Source organism: Scyliorhinus torazame, chromosome 30, assembly GCF_047496885.1.
Source record: "Scyliorhinus torazame isolate Kashiwa2021f chromosome 30, sScyTor2.1, whole genome shotgun sequence".
In the NCBI taxonomy this organism is placed as follows: Eukaryota; Metazoa; Chordata; class Chondrichthyes; order Carcharhiniformes; family Scyliorhinidae; genus Scyliorhinus; species Scyliorhinus torazame.
The window spans coordinates 37,008,093-37,035,621 of NC_092736.1; the positions used below are offsets into that span (position 1 = coordinate 37,008,093).

General features: G+C 63.8%; 1 protein-coding gene across 1 annotated transcript in view; it reads left to right on the top strand.

Moving 5' to 3' along the window:
- Positions 1–27,529, top strand: part of LOC140404494 (talin-2-like) — a 392,578-nt gene that overhangs the window by 307,892 nt on the left and 57,157 nt on the right. The window contains 2 exon segments of the mRNA XM_072493108.1: positions 18,730–18,876; positions 21,260–21,361. Of these exon segments, the coding sequence (XP_072349209.1) occupies positions 18,730–18,876; positions 21,260–21,361 (249 nt within the window).

Below are 27,529 nucleotides of genomic sequence, written 5' to 3' on the forward strand. Positions count from 1 at the left end.
GGGGGTCGGGGTTGAGAGTGCCAGGGGGTCGGGGTTGAGAGTGCCAGGGGGTCGGGGTTGAGAGTGCCAGGGGGTCGGGGTTGAGAGTGCCAGGGGGTCGGGGTTGAGAGTGCCAGGGGGTCGTGGGCGAGAGTGCCAGGGGGTCGTGGGCGAGAGTGCCAGGGGGTCGTGGGCGAGAGTGCCAGGGGGTCGTGGGCGAGAGTGCCAGGGGGTCGTGGGCGAGAGTGCCAGGGGGTCGTGGGCGAGAGTGCCAGGGGGTCGTGGGCGAGAGTGCCAGGGGGTCGGGGGCGAGAGTGCCAGGGGGTCGGGGGTGAGAGTGCCAGGGGGTCATGGGTGAAAGTTGCAAGGGGGCCATGGGTGAGAGTGCCAGGGGGTCAGGGGTGGGAGTGCCAGGAGGTCGGGGGTGAGAGTACCAGGGGGATCATGGGTGAAGGTTGCAAGGGGGCCGTGGGTGAGAGTGCCAGGGGGATCGGGGATGAGAGTGCCAGGGTGGTTGTGAGTGAGAGTGCCAGGGGGTCGGGGTTGAGAGTGCCAGGGGGTCGGGGTTGAGAGTGCCAGGGGATCGTGGGCGAGAGTGCCAGGGGATCGTGGGCGAGAGTGCCAGGGAGTTGGGGGTGAGAGTGCCAGGGGGTCGTGGGTGAGAGTGCCAGGGGGTCGTGGGTGAGAGTGCCAGGGGGTCATGGGTGAAAGTTGCAAGGGGGCCGTGGGTGAGAGTGCCAGGGGGTCGTGTGTGAGAGTGCCAGGGGGTCGGGGTTGAGAGTGCCAGGGGGTTGTGGGTGAAAATGCCAGGGGGTCGTGGGTGAGTGCCAGGGGGTCGTGGGTGAGTGCCAGGGGGTCGTGGGTGAGTGCAATGGGGTCGTGGGTGAGAGAGCAAGGGGGTCGTGGGTGAGAGTGCCAGGGAGTTGGGGGTGAGAGTGCCAGGGGGTCGTGGGTGAGAGTGCCAGGGGGTCGTGGGTGAGAGTGCCAGGGGGTCATGGGTGAAAGTTGCAAAGGGGCCGTGGGTGAGAGTGCCAGGGGGTCGTGGGTGAGAGTGCCAGGGGGTCGTGGGTGAGTGCTAGGGGGTCGTGGGTGAGTGCCAGGGGGTCGTGGGTGAGAGTGCCAGGGGGTCGTGGGTGAGAGTGCCAGGGGGTCGTGGGTGAGAGTGCCAGGGGGTCGGGGGTGAGTGCCAGGGGGTTCGTGGGTGAGAGTGCCAGGGGGTCGTGGGTGAGAGTGCCAGGGGGTCGGGGGTGAGTGCCAGGGGGTTCGGGGGTGAGAGGGCCAGGGGGGTCGGGGGTGAGAGCGCCGGGGGGGTCGTGGGTGAGTGCCAGGGGGGTCGGGGGTGAGAGTGCCAGGGGGGTCGTGGGTGAGAGTGCCAGGGGATCGGGAGTGAGAGTGCCAGGGGGTCGGGGGTGAGAGTGCCAGGGAGTCGGGGGTGAGAGTGCCAGGGAGTCGGGGGTGAGAGTGCCAGGGAGTCGGGGGTGAGAGTGCCAGGGAGTCGGGGGTGAGAGTGCCGGGAGTCGGGGGTGAGAGTGTCGGGGGTGAGAGTGCCAGGGGGGTTGTAAGTGAGAGTGCCAGGGGGTCGGGGTTGAGAGTGCCAGGGGGTCGGGGTTGAGAGTGCCAGGGGGTCGGGGTTGAGAGTGCCAGGGGGTCGGGGTTAAGAGTGCCAGGGGGTCGGGGTTGAGAGTGCCAGCGGATCGTGGGCGAGAGTGCCAGGGGGTCGTGGGCGAGAGTGCCAGGGGGTCGTGGGCGAGAGTGCCAGGGGGTCGTGGGCGAGAGTGCCAGGGGGTCGTGGGCGAGAGTGCCAGGGGGTCGGGGGTGAGAGTGCCAGGGGGTCGGGGGTGAGAGTGCCAGGGGGTCATGGGTGAAAGTTGCAAGGGGGCCGTGGGTGAGAGTGCCAGGGGGTCAGGGGTGAGAGTGCCAGGAGGTCGGGGGTGAGAGTACCAGGGGGATCATGGGTGAAGGTTGCAAGGGGGCCGTGGGTGAGAGTGCCAGGGGGATCGGGGATGAGAGTGCCAGGGTGGTTGTGAGTGAGAGTGCCAGGGGGTCGGGGTTGAGAGTGCCAGGGGATCGTGGGCGAGAGTGCCAGGGGATCGTGGGCGAGAGTGCCAGGGAGTTGGGGGTGAGAGTGCCAGGGGGTCGGGGGTGAGAGTGCCAGGGGGTCGTGGGTGAGAGTGCCAGGGTGTCGGGGGTGAGAGTGCCAGGGGGTCGGGGGTGAGAGTGCCAGGGGGTCGGGGGTGAGAGTGCCAGGGGGTCGGGGGTGAGAGTGCCAGGGGGTCAGGGGTGAGAGTGCCAGGGGGTCGTGGGTGAGAGTGCCAGGGGGTCGGGGGTGAGAGTGCCAGGGGTCGGGGGTGAGAGTGCCAGGGGTCGGGGGTGAGAGTGCCAGGGGGTCGGGGGTGAGAGTGCCAGGGGGTCGGGGGTGAGAATGCCAGGGGGGGTCGGGGGTGAGAGTGCCAGGGGGGGTCGGGGGTGAGAGTGCTAGGGGGTCGGGGGTGAGAGTGCAGGGGGTCGGGGTGAGAGTGCCAGGGAGTCGTGGGTGAGAGTGCCAGGGGGTCGTGGGTGAGTGCCAGGGGGTCGTGGGTGAGTGCCAGGGGGTCGTGGGTGAGAGTGCCAGGGGGTCGTGGGTGAGAGTGCCAGGGGGTCGTGGGTGAGAGTGCCAGGGGGTCGTGGGTGAGAGTGCCAGGGGGTCGGGGGTGAGAGCGCCAGGGGGTCGGGGTGAGAGTGCCACAGGGTCGGGGGTGAGAGTGCCAGGGGGTCGGGGGTGAGAGTGCCAGGGGGTCGGGGGTGAGAGTGCCAGGGGGTCGGGGGTGAGAGTGCCAGGGGGGGTCGGGGGTGAGAGTGCCGATGGTCGTGGGTGAGAGTGCCAGGGGGTCGGGGGTGAGAGTGCCAGGGGGGTCGGGGTTGAGAGTGCCAGGGGGGTCGGGGTTGAGAGTGCCAGGGGGTCGGGGGTGAGAGTGCCAGGGGGTCATGGGTGAAAGTTGCATGGGGGCCGTGGGTGAGAGTGCCGGGGTGTCAGGGTGAGAATGCTAGGGGGTCGGGGGTGAGAGTGCCGGGGGTCGTGGGTGAGAGTGCCAGGGGGTCGGGGGTGAGAGCGCCAGGGGGGTCGTGGGTAAGTGCCGGCGGGGTTGTGGGTGAGAGTGCCAGGGGGGTCGGGGTTGAGAATGCTAGGGGGTCATGGGTGAAAGTTGCAAGGGGCCGTGGGTGAGAGTGCTAGGGGTCGGGGGTGAGAGTGCCATGGGGGTCGGGGGTGAGAGTGCCAGGGGGGTCGGGGGTGAGAGCGCCAGGGGGTCGGGGGTGAGTGTGCCAGCGGGTCGGGGGTGAGAGTGCCAGGGGGTCGGGGGTGAGAGTGCCATGGGGGTCGGGTTAAGAGTGCCAGGGGGGTCGGGGGTGAGCGCCAAGGGGTCGGGGGTGAGTGTGCCAGGGGGTCGGGGGTGAGAGTGCCAGGGGGTCGGGGGTGAGAGTGCCATGGGGGTCGGGTGAAGAGTGCCAGGGGGGTCGGGGGTGAGAGTGCAAGGGGGTCGGGGGTGAGAGTGCCAGGGGGTCGGGGGTGAGAGTGCCAGGGGGTCGGGGGTGAGAGTGCCAGGGGGTCGGGGGTGAGAGTGCCAGGGGGTCGTGGGCGAGAGTGCCAGGGGGTCGGGGGTGAGAGTGCCAGGGGGGGTCGGGGGTGAGAGTGCCGGGGGGTCGTAGGTGTGAGTGCCGGGGGGTCGTAGGTCTGAGTGCCAGGGGGTCGGGGGTGAGAGTGCCATGGGGGTCGGGGGTGAGAGTGCCATGGGGGTCGGGGGTGAGTGTGCCAGGGGGGTCGGGGGTGAGTGTGCCAGGGGGGTCGGGGGTGAGAGTGCCGGGGGGTCGGGGTGAGTGCCAGGGGGTTCGGGGGTGAGAGTGCCAGGGGGGTCGGGGGTGAGAGCGCCAGGGGGTCGGGGTTGAGAGTGCCAGGGGGTCGGGGTTGAGAGTGCCAGGGGGTCGGGGTTGAGAGTGCCAGGGGGTCGGGGTTGAGAGTGCCAGGGGGTCGTGGGCGAGAGTGCCAGGGGGTCGTGGGCGAGAGTGCCAGGGGGTCGTGGGCGAGAGTGCCAGGGGGTCGGGGGCGAGAGTGCCAGGGGGTCGGGGGTGAGAGTGCCAGGGGGTCATGGGTGAAAGTTGCAAGGGGGCCGTGGGTGAGAGTGCCAGGGGGTCAGGGGTGGGAGTGCCAGGAGGTCGGGGGTGAGAGTACCAGGGGGATCATGGGTGAAGGTTGCAAGGGGGCCGTGGGTGAGAGTGCCAGGGGGATCGGGGATGAGAATGCCAGGGTGGTTGTGAGTGAGAGTGCCAGGGGGTCGGGGTTGAGAGTGCCAGGGGGTCGGGGTTGAGAGTGCCAGGGGATCGTGGGCGAGAGTGCCAGGGGATCGTGGACGAGAGTGCCAGGGAGTTGGGGGTGAGAGTGCCAGGGGGTCGTGGGTGAGAGTGCCAGGGGGTCATGGGTGAGAGTGTCAGGGGGTCGGGGTTGAGAGTGCCAGGGGTTGTGGGTGAAAATGCCAGGGGGTCGTGGGTGAGTGCCAGGGGGTCGTGGGTGAGTGCAATGGGGTCGTGGGTGAGAGTGCAAAGGGGTCGTGGGTGAGAGTGCCAGGGAGTTGGGGGTGAGAGTGCCAGGGGGTCGTGGGTGAGAGTGCCAGGGGGTCGTGGGTGAGAGTGCCAGGGGGTCGTGGGTGAGTGCCAGGGGGTCGTGGGTGAGAGTGCCAGGGGGTCGGGGGTGAGAGTGCCAGGGGGTCGTGGGTGAGAGTGCCAGGGGGTCGGGGGTGAGAGTGCCAGGGGGTCGGGGGTGAGAGTGCCAGGGGGTCGGGGGTGAGAGTGCCAGGGGGTCGGGGGTGAGAGTGCCAGGGGGTCGGTGGTGAGAGTGCCAGGGGGTCGGGGGTGAGAGTGCCAGGGGGTCGTGGGTGAGAGTGCCAGGGGGTCATGGGTGAAAGTTGCAAGGGGGCCGTGGGTGAGAGTGCCAGGGGGCCGTGGGTGAGAGTGCCAGGGGGCCGTGGGTGAGAGTGCCAGGGGGTCGGGGGTGAGAGTGCCAGGGGGTCGGGGGTGAGAGTGCCAGGGGGTCGGGGGTGAGAGTGCCAGGGGATCGGGGGTGAGAGTGCCAGGGGATCGTGGGTGAGAGTGCCAGGGGGTCGTGGGTGAGAGTGCCAGGGGGTCAGGGGTGAGTGCCAGGGGGTCGGGGGTGAGAGTGCCAGGGGTCGGGGGTGAGAGTGCCAGGGGGTCGGGGGTGAGAGTGCCAGGGGTCGGGGGTGAGAGTGCCAGGGGTCGGGGGTGAGAATGCGAGGGGGGGTCGGGGGTGAGAGTGCCAGGGGGGGACGGGGGTGAGAGTGCCAGGGGGTCGGGGGTGAGAGTGCAGGGGGTCGGGGGTGAGAGTGCCAGGGAGTCGTGGGTGAGAGTGCCAGGGGGTCGTGGGTGAGTGCCTGGGGGTCGTGGGTGAGTGCCAGGGGGTCGTGGGTGTGTGCCGGGGGCCGTGGGTGAGTGCCAGGGGGCCGTGGGTGAGTGCCAGGGGGTCGTGGGTGAGAGTGCCAGGGGGTCGTGGGTGAGAGTGCCAGGGGGTCGTGGGTGAGAGTGCCAGGGGGTCGTGGGTGAGAGTGCCAGGGGGTCGGGGGTGAGAGCGCCAGGGGGCCGGGGTGAGAGTGCCACAGGGTCGGGGGTGAGAGTGCCAGGGGGTCGGGGGTGAGAGTGCCAGGGGGTCGGGGGTGAGAGTGCCAGGGGGTCGGGGGTGAGAGTGCCAGGGGGTCGGGGGTGAGAGTGCCAGGGGGTCGGGGGTGAGAGTGCCAGGGGGTCGGGGGTGAGAGTGCCAGGGGGTCGGGGGTGAGAGTGCCAGGGGGGGTCGGGGGTGAGAGTGCCGATGGTCGTGGGTGAGAGTGCCAGGACGTCGGGGGTGAGAGTGCCAGGGGGGTCGGGGTTGAGAGTGCCAGGGGGGTCGGGGTTGAGAGTGCCAGGGGGTCGGGGGTGAGAGTGCCAGGGGGTCATGGGTGAAAGTTGCATGGGGGCCGTGGCTGAGAGTGCCGGGGTGTCAGGGTGAGAATGCTAGGGGGGGTCGGGGGTGAGAGTGCCAGGGGGGGTCGGGGGTGAGAGCGCCAGGGGGGTCGTGGGTAAGTGCCGGCGGGGTTGTGGGTGAGAGTGCCAGGGGGGTCGGGGTTGAGAATGCTAGGGGGTCATGGGTGAAAGTTGCAAGGGGCCGTGGGTGAGAGTGTTAGGGGTCGGGGGTGAGAGTGCCATGGGGGTCGGGGGTGAGAGTGCCAGGGGGGTCGGGGGTGAGAGCGCCAGGGGGTCGGGGGTGAGAGTGCCAGGGGGTCGGGGGTGAGAGTGCCAGGGGGTCGGGGGTGAGAGTGCCATGGGGGTCGGGTTAAGAGTGCCAGGGGGGTCGGGGGTGAGAGTGCCAGGGGGTCGGGGGTGAGAGTGCCAGGGGGTCAGGGGTGAGAGTGCCAGGGGGTCGTGGGTGAGAGTGCCGGGGTGTCAGGGTGAGAATGCTAGGGGGTCGGGGGTGAGAGTGCCAGGGGGGGTCGTGGGTGAGAATGCCGGGGTGTCAGGGTGAGAATGCTAGGGGGTCGGGGGTGAGAGTGCCAGGGGGGGTCGTGGGTGAGAATGCCGGGGGTCGTGGGTGAGAGTGCCAGGGGGTCGGGGGTGAGAGCGCCAGGGGGGTCGTGGGTAAGTGCCGGCGGGGTTGTGGGTGAGAGTGCCAGGGGGGTCGGGGTTGAGAATGCTAGGGGGTCATGGGTGAAAGTTGCAAGGGGCCGTGGGTGAGAGTGCTAGGGGTCGGGGGTGAGAGTGCCATGGGGGTCGGGGGTGAGAGTGCCAGGGGGGTCGGGGGTGAGAGCGCCAGGGGGTCGGGGGTGAGTGTGCCAGGGGGTCGGGGGTGAGAGTGCCAGGGGGTCGGGGGTGAGAGTGCCATGGGGGTCGGGTTAAGAGTGCCAGGGGGGTCGGGGGTGAGAGTGCCAGGGGGTCGGGGGTGAGAGTGCCAGGGGGTCAGGGGTGAGAGTGCCAGGGGGTCGTGGGTGAGAGTGCCGGGGTGTCAGGGTGAGAATGCTAGGGGGTCGGGGGTGAGAGTGCCAGGGGGGGTCGTGGGTGAGAATGCCGGGGTGTCAGGGTGAGAATGCTAGGGGGTCGGGGGTGAGAGTGCCAGGGGGGGTCGTGGGTGAGAATGCCGGGGGTCGTGGGTGAGAGTGCCAGGGGGTCGGGGGTGAGAGCGCCAGGGGGGTCGTGGGTAAGTGCCGGCGGGGTTGTGGGTGAGAGTGCCAGGGGGGTCGGGGTTGAGAATGCTAGGGGGTCATGGGTGAAAGTTGCAAGGGGCCGTGGGTGAGAGTGCTAGGGGTCGGGGGTGAGAGTGCCATGGGGGTCGGGGGTGAGAGTGCCAGGGGGGTCGGGGGTGAGAGCGCCAGGGGGTCGGGGGTGAGTGTGCCAGGGGGTCGGGGGTGAGAGTGCCAGGGGGTCGGGGGTGAGAGTGCCATGGGGGTCGGGTTAAGAGTGCCAGGGGGGTCGGGGGTGAGAGCGCCAAGGGGTCGTGGGTGAGAGTGCCAGGGGGTCATGGGTGAGAGTGCCAGGGGGTCGGGGGTGAGAGTGCCAGGGGGTCGGGGGTGAGAGTGCCAGGGGGTCGGGGGTGAGAGTGCCAGGGGGTCGGGGGTGAGAGTGCCAGGGGGTCGGGGGTGAGAGTGCCAGGGGGTCGGGGGTGAGAGTGCCAGGGGGTCGGCGGTGAGAGTGCCAGGGGGTCGGCGGTGAGAGTGCCAGGGGGTCGGGGGTGAGAGTGCCAGGGGGTCGGGGTTGAGAGTGCCAAGGGGTCGTGGGTGAGAGTGCCAGGGGGTCGGGGGTGAGAGTGCCAGGGGGTCGGGGGTGAGAGTGCCAGGGGGTCGGGGGTGAGAGTGCCAGGGGGTCGGGGGTGAGAGTGCCAGGGGGTCGGGGGTGAGAGTGCCAGGGGGTCGGGGTTGAGAGTGTCAGGGGGTTGGGGGTGTGAGTGCCAGTGGGGTTGTGAGTGAGAGTGCCAGGGGGTCGGCGTTGAGTGCCAGGGGGTCGTGGGCGAGAGTGCCAGGGGGTCGGGGGTGAGAGTGCAAGGGGGTCGTGGGTGAGAGTGCCAGGGAGTCGGGGGTGAGAGTGCCAGGGAGTCGGGGGTGAGAGTGCCAGGGAGTCGGGGGTGAGAGTGCCAGGGAGTCGGGGGTGAGAGTGCCGGGGGGTCGGGGGTGAGAGCGCCAGGGGGTCGGGGTGAGAGTGCCACAGGGTCGGGGGTGAGAGTGCCAGGGGGCCGGGGGTGAGAGTGCCAGGGGGCCGGGGGTGAGAGTGTCAGGGGGTTGGGGGTGTGAGTGCCAGTGGGGTTGTGAGTGAGAGTGCCAGGGGGTCGGCGTTGAGTGCCAGGGGGTCGTGGGCGAGAGTGCCAGGGGGTCGGGGGTGAGAGTGCAAGGGGGTCGTGGGTGAGAGTGCCAGGGAGTCGGGGGTGAGAGTGCCAGGGAGTCGGGGGTGAGAGTGCCAGGGAGTCGGGGGTGAGAGTGCCAGGGAGTCGGGGGTGAGAGTGCCGGGGGGTCGGGGGTGAGAGCGCCAGGGGGTCGGGGTGAGAGTGCCACAGGGTCGGGGGTGAGAGTGCCAGGGGGCCGGGGGTGAGAGTGCCAGGGGGCCGGGGGTGAGAGTGCCAGGGGGTCGGGGGTGAGAGTGCCAGGGGGTCGGGGGTGAGAGTGCCAGGGGGTCGGGGGTGAGAGTGCCAGGGGGGGTCGGGGGTGAGAGTGCAGATGGCCGTGGGTGAGAGTGCCAGGGGGTCGGGGGTGAGAGTGCCAGGGGGGTCGGGGTTGAGAGTGCCAGGGGGGTCGGGGTTGAGAGTTCCAGGGGGTCGGGGGTGAGAGTGCCAGGGGGTCATGGGTGAAAGTTGCATGGGGGCCGTGGTTGAGAGTGCCGGGGTGTCAGGGTGAGAATGCTAGGGGGTCTGGGGTGAGAGTGCCAGGGGGGTCGTGGGTGAGAGTGCCGGGGGTCGTGGGTGAGAGTGCCAGGGGGTCGGGGGTGAGAGCGCCAGGGGGGTCGTGGGTAAGTGCCGGCGGGGTTGTGGGTGAGAGTGCCAGGGGGGTCGGGGTTGAGAATGCTAGGGGGTCATGGGTGAAAGTTGCAAGGGGCCGTGGGTGAGAGTGCTCGGGGTCGGGGGTGAGAGTGCCATGGGGGTCGGGGGTGAGAGTGCCATGGGGGTCGGGGGTGAGAATGCCATGGGGGTCGGGTTGAGAGTGCCAGGGGGGTCGGGGGTGAGAGCGCCAGGGGGTCGGGGGTGAGTGTGCCAGGGGGTCGGGGGTGAGAGTGCCAGGGGGTCGGGGGTGAGAGTGCCATGGGGGTCGGGTTAAGAGTGCCAGGGGGGTCGGGGGTGAGAGCGCCAAGGGGTCGTGGGTGAGAGTGCCAGGGGGTCATGGGTGAGAGTGCCAGGGGGTTGGGGGTGAGAGTGCCAGGGGGTCGGGGGTGTGAGTGCCAGGATCTCGGGGGTGAGAGTGCCAGGGGGGTCGTGGGTGAGAGTGCCAGGGGGTCGTGGGTGAGAGTGCCAGGAGGTTGTTGGTGAGAGTGCCAGGGGGGTCGGGGCTGAGAGTGCCAGGGGGGTCGGGGCTGAGAGTGCCTGGGGGGTCGGGGGTGAGAGTGCCAGGGGGGTCGGGGTGAGAGTGCCGGGGGGTCGGGGTGAGAGTGCCAGGGGGCCGGGGGTGAGAGTGCCAGGGGGGTCGGGGGTGAGAGTGCCAGGGGGTCGGGGGTGAGAGTGCTAGGGGGTCAGGGGTGAGAGTGCCAGGGGGGTCATGGGTGAGAGTGCCAGGTGGGTCGGGCGTGAGAGCGCCAGGGGGGTCGTGGGTGAGAGTGCCGGGGGGGTTGTGGGTGAGAGTGCCAGGGGGGTTGTGGGTGAGAGTGCCAGGGGGGTCGGGGGTGAGAGTGCCAGGGGGTCGGGGGTGAGAGTGCCAGGGGGGTCGTGGGTGAGAATGCCAGGGGGGTCGTGGGTGAGAATGCCAGGGGGGTCGTGGGTGAGAGTGCCAGGGGGGTCGTGGGTGAGAGTGCCAGGGGGGTCGTGGGTGAGAGTGACGGGGGTCGTGGGTGAGAGTGACGGGGGTCGTGGGTGAGAGTGCCAGGGGGGTCGTGGGTGAGTGCCAGGGGAGTGGCGGGTAAGGGGGGGGAGGGTGCCGGGGAGTGGTGGGGGAGGCTGCCTGTGGGTGGGCGGTGATTGAGAGTGCCGGGTGTCGTGGGTGAGAGTGCCAGGGGAGAGGTGGGGAGGGGAGGGGGGGTTGACTGAGAGTGCCGGGGAGGGTGCCAAGGTGTGATGGAGGAGGGTGCCGGGGATGATGGGGGAGGGTGCCGGGGTGTGATGGGGAGGGTGCCGGGCGGTGATGGGGGAGGGTGCCGGGGTGTGTTGGGGGAGGGTGGCAGGGGAGGGTGCCGGGGGGGTGATGGGGGTGGGTGCCAGGGGGTGATGGGGGAGGGTGCCGGGGGGTGATGGGGGAGGGTGCCGGGGGGTGATAGGGGGGGTGATGGGGGAGGGTGCCGGGGGGTGATGGGGGTGGGTGCCGGGGGGTGATGGGGGAGGGTGCCGGGGGGTGATGGGGGAGGGTGCCGGGGGGTGATGGGGGAGGGTGCCGGGTGGTGATCGGGGAGCGTGCCTGGGGGTGGTGGGGGTGGTGGGGGAGGGTGCCGGGGGATGGTGGGGGAGGGTGCCGGGGGGTGATGGGGGAGGGTGCCGTGGGGTGGTGGGGGAGGGTGCCGTGGGGTGGTGGGGGAGGGTGCCGTGGGGTGGTGGGGGAGGGTGCCGTGGGGTGATGGGGGAGGGTGCCGTGGGGTGATGGGGGAGGGTGCCGTGGGGTGATGGGGAGGGTGGCGTGGGGTGATGGGGGAGGGTGCCGTGGGGTGATGGGGGAGGGTGCCGTGGGGTGATGGGGGAGGGTGCCGGGGGGTGATGGGGGAGGGTGCCGGGGGGTGATGGGGGAGGGTGCCGGGGGGTGATGGGGGAGGGTGCCGGGGGGTGATGGGGGAGGGTGCCGGGGGGTGATGGGGGAGGGTGCCGGGGGGTGATGGGGGAGGGTGCCGGGGGGTGATGGGGGAGGGTGCCGGGGGGTGATGGGGGAGGGTGGCGGGCAAGGGTGCCGGGGGTTGATGGGGGAGGGTGGCAGGGGAGGGTGCCGGGGGGTGATGGTGGAGGGTGCCGGGGGGTGATGGGGGAGGGTGCCGGGGGGTAATGGGGGAGGGTGCCGGGGTGTGATCGGGGAGGGTGCCGGGGTGTGATCGGGGAGGGTGCCGGGGGGTGATCGGGGAGGGTGATGGGGGAGGGTGGCAGGTGAGGGTGCCGGGGTGTGATGGGGGAGGGTGCCTGGGGGTGATGGGGGAGGGTGCCGGGGGGTGATCGGGGAGGGTGCTGGGGTGTGATGGGGAGGGTGGCGGGGGGTGATGGGGAGGGTGGCGGGGGGTGATGGGGAGGGTGGCGGGGGGTGGTGGGGAGGGTGCCGGGGGGTGGTGGGGGAAGGTGCCGGGGGGTGATCGGGGAGGGTGGCGGGGGGTGATGGGGAGGGTGGCGGGGGGTGGTGGGGAGGGTGCCGGGGGGTGGTGGGGGAAGGTGCCGGGGGGTGATCGGGGAGGGTGCCGGCGGGTGATCGGGGAGGGTGCCGGGGGGTGATGGGGGAGGGTCGGGGGTGAGAGTGCCAGGGGGTCGTGGGTGAGAGTGCCAGGGGGTCGTGGGTGAGAGTGCCAGGGGGTCGTGGGTGAGTGCTAGGGGGTCGTGGGTGAGAGTGTCAGGGGGTCGTGGGTGAGAGTGCCAGGGGGTCGTGGGTGAGAGTGCCAGGGGGTCGTGGGTGAGAGTGCCAGGGGGTCGGGGGTGAGAGTGCCAGGGTGTCGGGGGTGAGAGTGCCAGGTTCTGTGGTGACGGGGATTGGCGAGGCAAGGGGTGGGGTGCTGCTGGAGCTAGTAGGAATGCCAGAGGAAATTGATGGTGGTGAGAGTGCCAGGGGGGCTGTGAGGGAAGAGTGCCAAGGGGGGTCGTGGGTGAGAGTGCCAGTGGGTCGGGGGTGAGAGTGCCAGGGGGTCGGGGGTGAGAGTGCCAGGGGGTCGGGGGTGAGAGTGCCAGGGGGTCGGCGGTGAGAGTGCCAGGGGGTCGGGGTTGAGAGTGCCAGGGGGTCGGGGGTGAGAGTGCCAGGGGGTCGGGGGTGAGAGTGCCAGGGGGTCGTGGGTGAGAGTGCCAGGGGGTCGTGGGTGAGAGTGCCAGGGGGTCGGGGGTGAGAGTGCCAGGGGGTCGTGGGTGAGAGTGCCAGGGGGTCGGGGGTGAGAGTGCCAGGGGGTCGGGGGTGAGAGTGCCAGGGGGCCGGGGGTGAGAGTGCCAGGGGGCCGGGGGTGAGAGTGCCAGGGGGTCGGGGGTGAGAGTGCCAGGGGGTCGGGGGTGAGAGTGCCAGGGGGTCGGGGGTGAGAGCCAGGGATGTTGTGGGTGTGAGAGCCAGGGGTGTTGTGGGTGAGAGTGCCAGGGGGGTTGTGGGTGAGAGTGCCAGGGGGGTTGTGGGTGAGAGTGCCAGGGGGGTCGTGGGTGAGAGTGCCAGGGGGTCGTGGGTGAGAGTGCCAGGGGGGTCGTGGGTGAGAGTGCCAGGGGGGTCGTGGGTGAGAGTGCCAGGGGGGTCGTGGGTGAGAGTGCCAGGGGGGTCGTGGGTGAGAGTGACGGGGGTCGTGGGTGAGAGTGCCAGGGGGGTCGTGGGTGAGTGCCAGGGGAGTGGCGGGTAAGGGGGGGGAGGGTGCCGGGGAGTGGTGGGGGAGGGTGCCTGTGGGTGGGCGGTGATTGAGAGTGCCGGGTGTCGTGGGTGAGACTGCCAGGGGAGAGGTGGGGAGGGGAGGGGGGGGATGACTGAGAGTGCCAGGGGAGAGGTGGGGAGGGGAGGGGGGGTTGACTGAGAGTGCCGGGGTGTGATGGAGGAGGGTGCCGGGGGTGATGGGGGAGGGTGCCGGGGTGTGATGGGGGAGGGTGCCGGTGGGTGATGGGGGAGGGTGCCGGGGGGTGATGGGGGAGGGTGCCGGGGGGTGTTGGGGGAGGGTGCCGGTGGGTGATGGGGGAGGGTGCCGGCGAGTGCCGGGGTGATGGGGGTGGGTGGCAGGGGAGGGTGCCGGGGAGTGGTGGGGGAGGGTGCCGGTGGGTGATGGGGGAGGGTGCCGGGGGGTGTTGGGGGAGGGTGCCGGGGGGTGGTGGGGAGGGTGCCGGGGGGTGGTGGGGGAGGGTGCCGGGGGGTGGTAGGGAGGGTGCCGGGGGGTGGTAGGGAGGGTGCCGGGGGGTGGTGGGGAGGGTGCCGGGGGTTGATGGGGGAGGGTGCCGGGGGGTGATGGGGGAGGGTGCCGGGGGGTGGCAGGGGAGGGTGCCGGGGGGTGGTGGGGAGGGTGCCGGGGGGTGATGGGGGAGGGTGCCGGGGGGTGATGGGGGAGGGTGCCGGGGGGTGATGGGGAGGGTGCCGGGGGGTGATGGGGGAGGGTGCCGGGGGGTGATGGGGAGGGTGCCGGGGGGTGATGGGGGAGGGTGCCGGGGGGTGGTAGGGAGGGTGCCGGGGGGTGGTGGGGAGGGTGCCGGGGGGTGGTGGGGAGGGTGCCGGGGGTTGATGGGGGAGGGTGCCGGGGGGTGGTAGGGAAGGTGCCGGGGGGTGGTAGGGAGGGTGCCGGGGGGTGATGGGGGAGGGTGCCGGGGGGTGGTAGGGAAGGTGCCGGGGGGTGGTAGGGAGGGTGCCGGGGGGTGGTATGGAGGGTGCCGGGGGGTGATGGGGGAGGGTGCCGGACGTGGTAGGGAGGGTGCCGGGGCGTGATGGGGGAGGGTGCCGGGGGGTGATGGGGGAGGGTGCCGGGGGGGTGGTAGGGAGGGTGCCGGGGGGTGGTAGGGAAGGTGCCGGGGGGTGATGGGGGAGGGTGCCGGGGGGGTGATGGGGAGGGTGCCGGGGGGTGGTAGGGAGGGTGCCGGGGGGTGATGGGGGAGGGTGCTGGGGGGTGATGGGGGAGGGTGCCGGGGGGTGATATGGAGGGTGCCGGGGGGTGGTGGGGAGGGTGCCGGGGGGGTGGTGGGGAGGGTGCCGGGGGTTGATGGGGGAGGGTGCCGGGGGGTGGTAGGGAAGGTGCCGGGGGGGTGGTAGGGAGGGTGCCGGGGGGTGATGGGGGAGGGTGCCGGGGGGTGGTAGGGAAGGTGCCGGGGGGTGGTAGGGAGGGTGCCGGGGGGTGGTATGGAGGGTGCCGGGGGGTGATGGGGGAGGGTGCCGGGGGGTGGTAGGGAGGGTGCCGGGGCGTGATGGGGGAGGGTGCCGGGGGGTGATGGGGGAGGGTGCCGGGGGGGTGGTAGGGAGGGTGCCGGGGGGTGGTAGGGAAGGTGCCGGGGGGTGATGGGGGAGGGTGCCGGGGGGTGATGGGGAGGGTGCCGGGGGGTGGTAGGGAGGGTGCCGGGGGGTGATGGGGGAGGGTGCTGGGGGGTGATGGGGGAGGGTGCCGGGGGGTGATGGGGGAGGGTGCCGGGAGGTGATGGGGGAGGGTGGTAGGGAAGGTGCCGGGGGGTGGTAGGGAGGGTGCCGGGGGGTGGTGGGGAGGGTGCCGGGGGGTGGTGGGGAGGGTGCCGGGGGTTGATGGGGGAGGGTGCCGGGGGGTGGTAGGGAAGGTGCCGGGGGGTGGTAGGGAGGGTGCCGGGGGGTGATGGGGGAGGGTGCCGGGGGGTGGTAGGGAAGGTGCCGGGGGGTGGTAGGGAGGGTGCCGGGGGGTGGTATGGAGGGTGCCGGGGGGTGATGGGGGAGGGTGCCGGGGCGTGGTAGGGAGGGTGCCGGGGCGTGATGGGGGAGGGTGCCGGGGGGTGATGGGGGAGGGTGCCGGGGGGTGGTAGGGAGGGTGCCGGGGGGTGGTAGGGAAGGTGCCGGGGGGTGAAGGGGGAGGGTGCCGGGGGGTGATGGGGAGGGTGCCGGGGGGTGGTAGGGAGGGTGCCGGGGGGTGATGGGGGAGGGTGCTGGGGGGTGATGGGGGAGGGTGCCGGGGGGTGATGGGGGAGGGTGCCGGGAGGTGATGGGGGAGGGTGGTAGGGAAGGTGCCGGGGGGTGATGGGGGAGGGTGCCGGGGGATGGTAGGGAGGGTGCCGGGGGGTGATGGGGGAGGGTGCCGGGGGGTGATGGGGGAGGGTGCCGGGGGGTGATGGGGGAGGGTGCCGGGAGGTGATGGGGGAGGGTGGTAGGGAAGGTGCCGGGGGGTGATGGGGGAGGGTGCCGGGAGGTGATGGGGGAGGGTGGTAGGGAAGGTGCCGGGGGGTGATGGGGGAGGGTGCCGGGGGGTGGTAGGGAGGGTGCCGGGGGGTGGTAGGGAGGGTGCCGGGGGGTGATGGGGGAGGGTGGCAGGGGAGGGTGCCGGGGAGTGGTGGGGGAGGGTGCCGGTGGGTGATGGGGGAGGGTGCCGGGGGGTGATGGGGGAGGGTGCCGGGGGGTGTTGGGGGAGGGTGCCGGGGGGTGGTGGGGAGGGTGCCGGGGGGTGGTGGCGGAGGGTGCCAGGGGGTGATGGGGGAGGGTGCCGGGGGGTGATGGGGGAGGGTGCCGGGGGGTGGTGGGGGAGGGTGCCGGGGGGTGGTAGGGAGGGTCCCGGGGGGTGGTGGGGAGGGTGCCGGGGGTTGATGGGGGAGGGTGCCGGGGGGTGATGGGGGAGGGTGCCGGGGGGTGGTGGGGGAGGGTGCCGGGGGGTGGTAGGGAGTGTGCCGGGGGGTGGTGGGGAGGGTGCCGGGGGTTGATGGGGGAGGGTGCCGGGGGGTGATGGGGGAGGGTGCCGGGGGGTGGCAGGGGAGGGTGCCGGGGGGTGGTGGGGAGGGTGCCGGGGGGTGATGGGGGAGGGTGCCGGGGGGTGATGGGGGAGGGTCCCGGGGGGTGATGGGGGAGGGTGCCGGGGGGTGATGGGGGAGGGTGCCGGGGGGTGATGGGGGAGGGTGCCGGGGGGTGGTAGGGAGGATGCCGGGGGGTGGTGGGGAGGGTGCCGGGGGTTGATGGGGGAGGGTGCCGGGGGGTGGTAGGGAAGGTGCCGGGGGGTGGTAGGGAGGGTGCCGGGGGGTGATGGGGGAGGGTGCCGGGGGGTGGTAGGGAAGGTGCCGGGGGGTGGTAGGGAGGGTGCCGGGGGGTGGTATTGAGGGTGCCGGGGGGTGATGGGGGAGGGTGCCGGGGCGTGGTAGGGAGGGTGCCGGGGCGTGATGGGGGAGGGTGCCGGGGGGTGATGGGGGAGGGTGCCGGGGGGTGGTAGGGAGGGTGCCGGGGGGTGGTAGGGAAGGTGCCGGGGGGTGATGGGGGAGGGTGCCGGGGGGTGATGGGGAGGGTGCCGGGGGGTGGTAGGGAGGGTGCCGGGGGGGTGATTGGGGAGGGTGCTGGGGGGTGATGCGGGAGGGTGCCGGGGGGTGATGGGGGAGGGTGCCGGGAGGTGATGGGGGAGGGTGGTAGGGAAGGTGCCGGGGGGGTGATGGGGGAGGGTGCCGGGGGATGGTAGGGAGGGTGCCGGGGGGTGATGGGGGAGGGTGCCGGGGGGTGATGGGGGTGGGTGCCGGGGGGTGATGGGGGGAGGGTGCCGGGAGGTGATGGGGGAGGGTGGTAGGGAAGGTGCCGGGGGGTGATGGGGGAGGGTGCCGGGGGGTGATGGGGGAGGGTGCCGGGAGGTGATGGGGGAGGGTGGTAGGGAAGGTGCCGGGGGGTGATGGGGGAGGGTGCCGGGAGGTGATGGGGGAGGGTGGTAGGGAAGGTGCCGGGGGGTGATGGGGGAGGGTGCCGGGGGGTGGTAGGGAGGGTGCCGGGGGGTGGTAGGGAAGGTGCCGGGGGGTCAGGAGTGAGAGGGTGGCTGAGAGTTTTCAGCAATATGCATTGGGGATGTTTGATCCTTGGTGTTGGACGTTGTGACCATTCGGAGAACAGTTTCTCTGCATCATTTATTAATGCAAACCCTGTGATAGTTGCAGCTTAGTGTTCGCTTTGTGGAAACGTGCTGCCTGTCATTACTCGAGGATTAAGTGGCTCTCAGTCGTGTCAGTATTACAATAAGAACTTGTCGTTACATTAACTACAGTCAGGGATGAGACTGCATGTTGTGGGGGGAGTTATGAATAGTTCAGTAAATCCTTCCTGTCTTTAATTATTTCCAGTCGGGTGATGTACAAAAAGATCAAAAATGTTTTTTGATGTCTGCATTTCTGATGCTCTGTCATTGTTCACTGACACACGGTGACCCTCTGGCAACTTTGACAAGAGATCAGAATGATGTTGTGCCCAGACGTGTGCGTGACTTGACCGGCTTCTGTTTGGTTTATTCAAGAGTTGTGGTTATGTTTTCTCATTACTCAGGCCCAGTGACGATAACGTGATTGAATATTGTGTTCAGATTGAGGGAGAGACCATTCGAGGGCGGGTTTGGCGAAGGTGGATTGCGAAACGAGGGGAAGGACAGGAGAGAAACAGCGAAGGGCGTTTCAGAAAATATTTCGGAATGGTCAGCAAAGATCTGTTCCATTGGGAAAGAAAGGCCAGCATTTTCCAGCCCCTCCCATTGGTGGGATCTTCCAGCCCCTCCCATTGGTGGGATCTTCCAGCCCCGCTGGAGACAGCAGCCATTTGAAAGGTTCGCTGCATCTGTCCATGGCGTGGCAGAAAATCCTGGTCAAAGACCCTGGAAGCAGGCTCGAAGGGCCGAATGGCCTTGCCTTGTTAAAATACAAGAGAAAGCTCGCTGGAAATGCATTTAAAAGGAAAATGGTCCCTTCACGGGTGAGACTGAGGAATTGATAACGGGAAAGAAGGAAATGGTCGAGGCGCTGCACGAGTATTTTGCGTCTGTCTTGTGGCACGGCCGCCTGGGACAGGGCGCGGACAATCTCCCTCCACTTGACCCAGAGTCGCAACACAGGTGAAATTAGATTTAAAATACCCGAGCTCCTTGGTTGAGCCCAAAAGCCGACAGTCCCCAGGTTTGTACCTTTAAAACACAACTAGTCTTTTATTATGAAGACTATTTTAATGAAACGGACAGGAAATGTAACTGACCCTTTGCCTACCTCCCCTTCCTAACTCAGATAAATACGCTTTCAGGGTTGGTTATCGCTTTTTCAATCAAGTGTCCCATTTATCTGCAGTTCAAACCTTAACTACTCAAACTGCACATTATATTCTAAATCATATAAATTACAAACTACATATTCATGACAACGGAGAGGTGTGGCGGCACAGTGGTTAGCACAGCTGCCTCACAGCACCGGGGACCCGGGTTCAATTCCGTCCTTGGGTGGCTGTCCGTATGGAGTCTGCATGTCCTCCCCGTGTCTGCGTGCATTTCCTCCGGGTGCTCCTGTTTCCTCCCACAGTCCAAAGATGTGCAGGTTAGGTGGATTGGCTATTGCTAAATTGCTCCTTAGTATCCAGGGATGTGGCGGTTAGGTGGGGTGACAGGGATAGGGTGGGTGCGTGGACCCGGGTAGGGCCGAATGGTCTCCAGCACTGCAGGAATTCTATGGATCTATTCTATGAGTTGGGTATGGCCAAACATTGTTACATTGATTTGTGTTGCCAAGAGATTTAGACTGGGCTGTGATGAGCCAGGCTTCTTGGATGACCCAGACATGAATCACTGCCCTCCTTGTGATATTATCCTTACTCTTGTATCAGTGCGAACTTGCGCTAATCTGGGAAGGCAACCTGACATGACCTCCGGTGAAGGTGATCATCCTGGCGTGGTGGGTTTTGCCAAGTGGAATTAGCTAGGCAGTGTATTCAATTCCATGTTGTAGCGTCTGACGGGCACTAACGCTGTTGCGTATCAATCGCTCCGCAGGCGGCGCACACACACGATGCGATCACGGAGGCTGCCCAGCTGATGAAGGAAGCCGTGGATGACATCATGGTGACTCTGAACGAGGCTGCCAGTGACATCGGGATGGTGGGCGGTATGGTCGATGCCATCGCCAATGCGATGAACAGAGTGAGTCCTTTTCATGTGGTTTGTCTGCACTAATTGTTCCTCTTCCTCACAACTTCCAGTTCAACGAGAGCTCTCTTTTATCTAGCACTTTTAAACATAGAAAAGGGCCCAAGCTGCTCCTCGGGAGCAACGTCTGACAGAATCTGACTCTGAGCCACATATGAAGGCCACCACACAATATGGTCAAAGAGATAAAGAAAGTGTTCAAGAAGGAGAGAGTGTCTGGGGGAAAAGACGCTTCGGGGAGGGAATTCCAGAGCGTGGGTCCTGGACATCGCAGGACAGGGCCACAAATGATGGAACATCTAAAATTGAGGATGTGCAAGTCAGTGTTGGGAGGATGCGGAGATCTTTTTGGGCTGGAGGAGGTTACAGTGATGGGGGAGGGAAGAGGCCAGGAAGGAACTTGAAAACCAGGGCAAGATCCTCTAACGTGGAGCCAATGCTGGCCAGCAAACACGGGGGTGATAGCAGAATGGGACTGGCCAGCAAACACGGGGGTGATAGCAGAATGGGACTGGCCAGCAAACACGGGGGTGATAGCAGAATGGGACTGGCCAGCAAACACGGGGGTGATAGCAGAATGGGACTGGCCAGCAAACACGGGGGTGATAGCAGAATGGGACTGGCCAGCAAACACGGGGGTGTTCGCAGAATGGGACTGGCCAGCAAACACGGGGGTGATAGCAGAATGGGACTGGCCAGGAAACACGGGGGTGATAGCAGAATGGGACTGGACAGCAAACACGGGGGTGTTCGCAGAATGGGACTGGCCAGCAAACACGGGGGTGATAGCAGAATGGGACTGGCCAGGAAACATGGGGGTGATAGCAGAATGGGACTGGCCAGCAAACACGGGGGTGATAGCAGAATGGGACTGGCCAGGAAACATGGGGGTGATAGCAGAATGGGACTGGCCAGGAAACACGTGGGTGATAGCAGAATGGGACTGGTCAGCAAACACGGGGGTGATAGCAGAAGGTGACTGGCCAGCAAACACGGGGGTGATAGCAGAATGGGACTGGCCAGGAAACACGGGGGTGATAGCAGAATGGGACTGGCCAGCAAACACGGGGGTGATAGCAGAAGGGGACTGGCCAGCAAACACGGGGGTGATAGCAGAATGGGACTGGCCAGCAAACACGGGGGTGATAGCAGAATGGGACTTGGTGCGAGTTGGTTTACTGCTGGTGGTTCTGGAAGTGGGAAGATGGGAGGATCAGTATTGTCGGTCATATCTGGGCAGATAAGGATGCCGACAAGGGGCAGAGCAGTGTTTGAGGGGCAAGCAAGTGGTCATGGCGATAGACACCAAATTAAGTGGCTAGGTCGAACTAAATGGCGACGAGCTGGAGAAATGGAGATTTGGGGCTCCGAGTGTAGAAACCACAATCCGACCGATTATGTGTTCCGATATTCCTTGACCTAATGAGGGATTTAATGCTCAGCTCAGGGTTGAACACGACGCTGAAATTGCAAATGGTCTTTCAATGCGATAATTTATTGTAACTCAATAAGATATGGGTTGTTTTGTAAGCAGAGTGTGGGCATCGAGGCCAGGTGTGAGATCCCTGACATCCCAACAGCCCTTCCAGAGTTCCAGCCTGCCGATAAGCAGTGAAGCCGGCACATTGTCACGTTGCTTCATCAATAGAATCTATCCGGTGTCCTGTTTCGAAGGCGGGACGATGGCACAGTGGTCAGCACTGCTGCCTCACAGCGCCAGGGACTCGATTCCGGCCTCGGGTGACCGTCTGTGCGGAGTCTGCACCTCCTCCCCCCGCCCCCCCCTTTTCGGGGTTGTTTTCCTCCGGGTGCTCCGGTTTCCTCCCGCAGTCCAAAGATGCACAGAGTAGCCATGCTAAAATTGCCCCTTAGTGTCCGGGGATGTTCAGGTTATGGGGATATAGCGGGGGAGTAAACCTGGGCGGAGTGCTCTTTCAGAGGGTCGGTGCAGACCCGATGGGCCGAATGGTCCCCCTCTGTACTACAGGAATTCTATGATGCCTCAGTCACCACGTCGGCTGTTGGTTCTGACCTGTGTGTACATGGTGTGGAGACTTTCCTTCTCGCTGACCCGTCTGGTCACAATCTGGAAGCGACAGCGAGGGAGATGGGAGTCCCTCGCTTTCCAACATAACTCTCCAGCTTTGAGTGAGCGAAACAAATGAATTTCCCTCGTGGCTGGAATGACTCCAGGCCGTTAGCATCAGGCAGGCACCCAGCGAATCACCACACTCTGTCCCCTCGTGTGCCAAAACGTTTGTCACTTCATAAAACGCTTCAGACAAAGACCACCCTCACACCCCGTTTCCAGCTCACTGTCAGCCAATCAATATGTGTTAATAATTGGACTCCTGCTGATGCTATTCTGTTCTTCCAGCTTGATGAGGGAACGCCTCCTGATCCCGAAGGAAGCTTTGTGGATTATCAAACCACAATGGTAAAATATTCCAAGGCCATTGCAGTCACGGCTCAGGAGATGGTAAGTGAGGCACAGGGAATCTGGCCGGAGTGACATAGTGGGTTTGTGTGTTTCGAATTGGCCTGCTCCAGTGCACATGGCGCTGCAGGATGTACGACAGGTACACGTACACACACTCACTCACACTCACACACACTCTCTCACTCTCACACTCACACACCACACACGCACACCACACACACACACTCACTTACTCACTCACACTCACTCACTCACTCACACTCACTCACACTCTCTCACACTCACACACCACACACACGCACTCACACTCACTCACACTCTCTCACACTCACACACCACACACGCACACCACACACTCACTCACTCACACTCACTCACACTCACTCACTCACTCACTCACTCACTCACACACACTCACTCACTCACTCACTCACTCACTCACTCACACTCACACACGCTCACTCACACTCACACACCACACACACACTCACACACCACACACACACACACACCACAAGCACACCACACACTCACTCACACTCACTCACTCACTCACACTCACTCACTCTCACTCACTCACTCACTCACACTCACACACACTCACTCACACACCACACACTCACTCACACACCACACACTCACTCACACACCACACACACACCACACACTCACTCACTCACTCACACTCACACACCACACACACACACCACACACACACCACACACACACCACACACACACCACACACTCACACTCTCTCACACACTCTCACACTCACTCACACACCACATTCACACACACACTCACCACTCACTCACTCACTCACTCACTCCACACTCACTCACTCACACTCTCACACACTCACTCACACTCACACACTCACACTCACACACCACACACGCACACCACACACACACTCACTCACTCACTCACTCACACACTCACACACTCTCACTCACACTCACACACCACACACACACCACACACACACCACACACACACACCACACACACACCACACACACACCACACACACACACCACACACACACCACACCACACACTCACTCACTCACTCACTCTCACACTCTCACACACTCACACTCTCTCACACTCACACACACTCTCTCACTCTCACACTCACACACCACACACGCACACCACACACACTCACTCACTCACACACTCACTCACACTCACACACCCTCTCTCACACTCACACACCACGCACACTCACTCACTCTCACTCACTCACTCACACTCACACACCACACACACACACCACACACACACCACACACACACACACTCACTCACACACCACACACACACCACACACACACACCACACACACACCACACACACACCACACACACACTCACTCACACTCTCACACTCTCACACTCACTCACACACCACATTCACACACACACTCACCACTCACTCACTCACTCACTCACTCACCACACACTCACTCACTCACACTCTCACACACTCACTCACACTCACACACACACACTCACACACCACACACGCACACCACACACACACTCACTCACTCACTCACTCACACACTCACACACTCTCACTCACACTCACACACCACACACACCACACACACACCACACACACACCACACACACACCACACACACACACCACACACACACCACACCACACACTCACTCACTCACTCACTCTCACACTCTCACACACTCACACTCTCTCACACTCACACACACTCTCTCACTCTCACACTCACACACCACACACGCACACCACACACACTCACTCACTCACACACTCACTCACACTCACACACCCTCTCTCACACTCACACTCACACACCACACTCACTCACTCACTCACTCACTCACTCACTCACTCACACTCACACACCACACACACACACCACACACACACCACACACACACACACTCACTCACACACCACACACACACCACACACACACACCACACACTCACACTCACTCACTCACTCACTCACACTCTCACACTCTCACACACTCACACACTCACACTCTCTCACACTCACACACACTCTCTCACTCTCACACTCACACACCACACACGCACACCACTCACACACTCACTCACACTCACTCTCTCACACTCACACGCACACTCACACACGCACACCACACACTCACTCACACTCACTCACTCACACTCACTCACTCACTCACTCACTCACTCACTCACACTCACACACCACACACACACACCACACACACACCACACACACACACCACACACACACACCACACACACACCACACACACACACCACACACACACCACACCACACACACACCACACCACACACTCACTCACTCACTCACTCACTCACACTCTCACACACTCTCACACTCACACACACTCTCTCACTCTCACACTCACACACCACACACGCACACCACACACACTCACTCACTCACTCACACTCACACACCCTCTCTCACACTCACACACCACACACACTCACTCATTCACTCACTCACTCACTCTCACTCACTCACTCACTCTCACTCAGTCACTCACTCACTCACTCACACTCACACACCACACACACACACCACACACACACCACACACTCACTCACACTCACACACCACACACACACCACACACACACACCACACACACACACCACACACACACCACACACACACCACACCACACCACACACTCACACCCTCACACACTCACACACTCACACACACTCTCTCACACTCACACACCACACACGCACACCACACACACTCACTCACTCACTCACACACTCACTCACACTCACACACCCTCTCTCACACTCTCACTCACACACCACACACGCACACCACACACTCACTCACTCACTCACACTCACACTCACTCACTCACTCACACTCACTCACACTCACTCACTCACTCACTCACACTCACACACCACACACACACACACACCACACACTCACACTCACTCACACTCACACACCACACACACACCGCACACACACCCCACACACACACCACACACTCACACTCTCACACACTCTCACACTCTCACACACTCACTCACACACTCACTCACTCACTCACACACTCACAACTCACACTCACTCACTCACTCACCACACTCACCACACACTCACTCTCTCACACTCTCTCACACTCTCTCACACACTCACACACACTCTCTCACTCTCGCACTCACACACCACACACGCACACCACACACTCACTCAGTCACTCAGTCACTCACTCACTCACACACTCACACTCTCACACTCACTCACACACCACACACACACCCCACACACACACCACACACTCACACTCACACACTCACACACTCTCACACACTCACTCACACACTCACTCACACACTCACCACTCACACTCACTCACTCACTCACCACACTCACCACACACTCACCACTCACACTCACTCACTCACTCACTCACCACACTCACCACACACTCACTCACTCACTCACCACACTCACCACACACTCACTCTCTCACACTCTCTCACACACTCACACACACTCTCTCACTCTGGCACTCACACACCACACACGCACACCACACACTCACTCAGTCACTCAGTCACTCACTCACTCACACACTCACACTCACTCACACACCACACACACACCCCACACACACACCACACACTCACACTCTCACACACTCACACACTCTCACACACTCACTCACACACTCACCACTCACACTCACTCACTCACTCACCACACTCACCACACACTCACCACTCACACTCACTCACTCACTCACTCACCATACTCACCACACACTCACTCACTCACAAATAGACACGTCACATGGCCACATGGTGCCCCACACATGTACACGGGCACACCAGACACATACACACCTACACAGGGGCACACCAGGTCTCTCACACGTACACAAGGGCACGCCAGGCCACACATAAACATCAAAACATAGAAAATAGGAGCAGGAGGATTCAGGAGGCCGGCTCAGTAACAGTTGCCACTCTATTCCCCCTCCTCCTCCTCCTCCTCCCTCTTCCCCCCCCCCCCCCCCCCCCCAAAATCCTTTGATTCTTTCGCCTAAGTTCTACATCTAACTCCTTGGAAACATAGTTCTTTGAGAAGGTGACTGAACAGGTAGACGAGGGTAGAGCAGTTGATGTGGTGTATATGGATTTCAGCAAAGCGTTTGATAAGGTTCCCCACGGTAGGCTATTGCAAAAAATACGGAGGCTGGGGATTGAGGGTGATTTAGAGATGTGGATCAGAAATTGGCTAGCTGAAAGAAGACAGAAGGTGGTGGTTGATGGGAAATGTTCAGAATGGAGTACAGTCACAAGTGGAGTACCACAAGGATCTGTTCTGGGGCCGTTGCTGTTTGTCATTTTTATCAATGACCTAGAGGAAGGCACAGAAGGGTGGGTGAGTAAATTTGCAGATGATACTAAAGTCGGTGGTGTTGTCGATAGTGTGGAAGGATGTAGCAGGTTACAGAGGGATATAGATAAGCTGCAGAGCTGGGCTGAGAGGTGGCAAATGGAGTTTAATGTAGAGAAGTGTGAGGTGATTCACTTTGGAAGGAATAACAGGAATGCGGAATATTTGGCTAATGGTAAAGTTCTTGAAAGTGTGGCTGAGCAGAGGGATCTAGGTGTCCATGTACATAGATCCCTGAAAGTTGCCACCCAGGTTGATAGGGTTGTGAAGAAGGCCTATGGAGTGTTGGCCTTTATTGGTAGAGGGATTGAGTTCCGGAGTCGGGAGGTCATGTTGCAGCTGTACAGAACTCTGGTCCGGCCGCATTTGGAGTATTGCGTACAGTTCTGGTCACCGCATTATAGGAAGGACGTGGAGGCTTTGGAGCGGGTGCAGAGGAGATTTACCAGGATGTTGCCTGGTATGGAGGGAAAATCTTATGAGGAAAGGCTGACGGACTTGAGGTTGTTTTCGTTGGAGAGAAGAAGGTTAAGAGGAGACTTAATAGAGGCATACAAAATGATCAGGGGGTTGGATAGGGTGGACAGTGAGAGCCTTCTCCCGCGGATGGATATGGCTGGCACGAGGGGACATAACTTTAAACTGAGGGGTAATAGATATAGGACAGAGGTCAGAGGTAGGTTCTTTACGCAAAGAGTAGTGAGGCCGTGGAATGCCCTACCTGCTACAGTAGTGAACTCGCCAACATTGAGGGCATTTAAAAGTTTATTGGATAAACATATGGATGATAATGGCATAGTGTACAAAGAACAAAGAACAAAGAACAAAGAAATGTACAGCACAGGAACAGGCCCTTCGGCCCTCCAAGCCCGTGCCGACCATACTGCCCGACTAAACTACAATGTTCTACACTTCCTGGGTCCGTATCCTTCTATTCCCATCCTATTCATATATTTGTCAAGATGCCCCTTAAATGTCCCTATCGTCCCTGCCTCCACTACCTCCTCCGGTAGCGAGTTCCAGGCACCCACTACCCTCTGCGTAAAAAACTTGCCTCGTACATCTACTCTAAACTTTGCCCCTCTCACCTTAAACCTATGCCCCCTAGTAATTGACCCCTCTACCCTGGGGAAAAGCCTCTGACTATCCACTCTGTCTATGCCCCTCATAATTTTGTATACCTCTATCAGGTCGCCCCTCAACCTCCTTCGTTCCAGTGAGAACAAACCGAGTTTATTCAATCGCTCCTCATAGCTTATGCCCTCCATACCAGGCAACATTCTGGTAAATCTCTTCTGCACCCTCTCTAAAGCCTCCACATCCTTCTGGTAGTGTGGCGACCAGAATTGAACACTATACTCCAAGTGTGGCCTAACTAAGGTTCTATACAGCTGCAACATGACTTGCCAATTCTTATACTCAATGCCCCGGCCAATGAAGGCAAGCATGCCGTATGCCTTCTTGACTACCTTCTCCACCTGTGTAGCCCCTTTCAGTGATCGGTGGACCTGTACTCCTAGATCTCTTTGGCTTTCAATACTCTTGAGGGTTCTACCATTCACTGTATATTCCCTACCTGCATTAGCCCTTCCAAAATGCATTACCTCACATTTGTCCAGGTTAAACTCCATCTGCCATCTCTCCGCCCAAGTCTCCAGACAATCTAAATCCTGCTGTATCCTCAGACAGTCCTCATCGCTATCCGCAATTCCACCAACCTTTGTGTCGTCTGCAAACTTACTAATCAGACCAGTTACA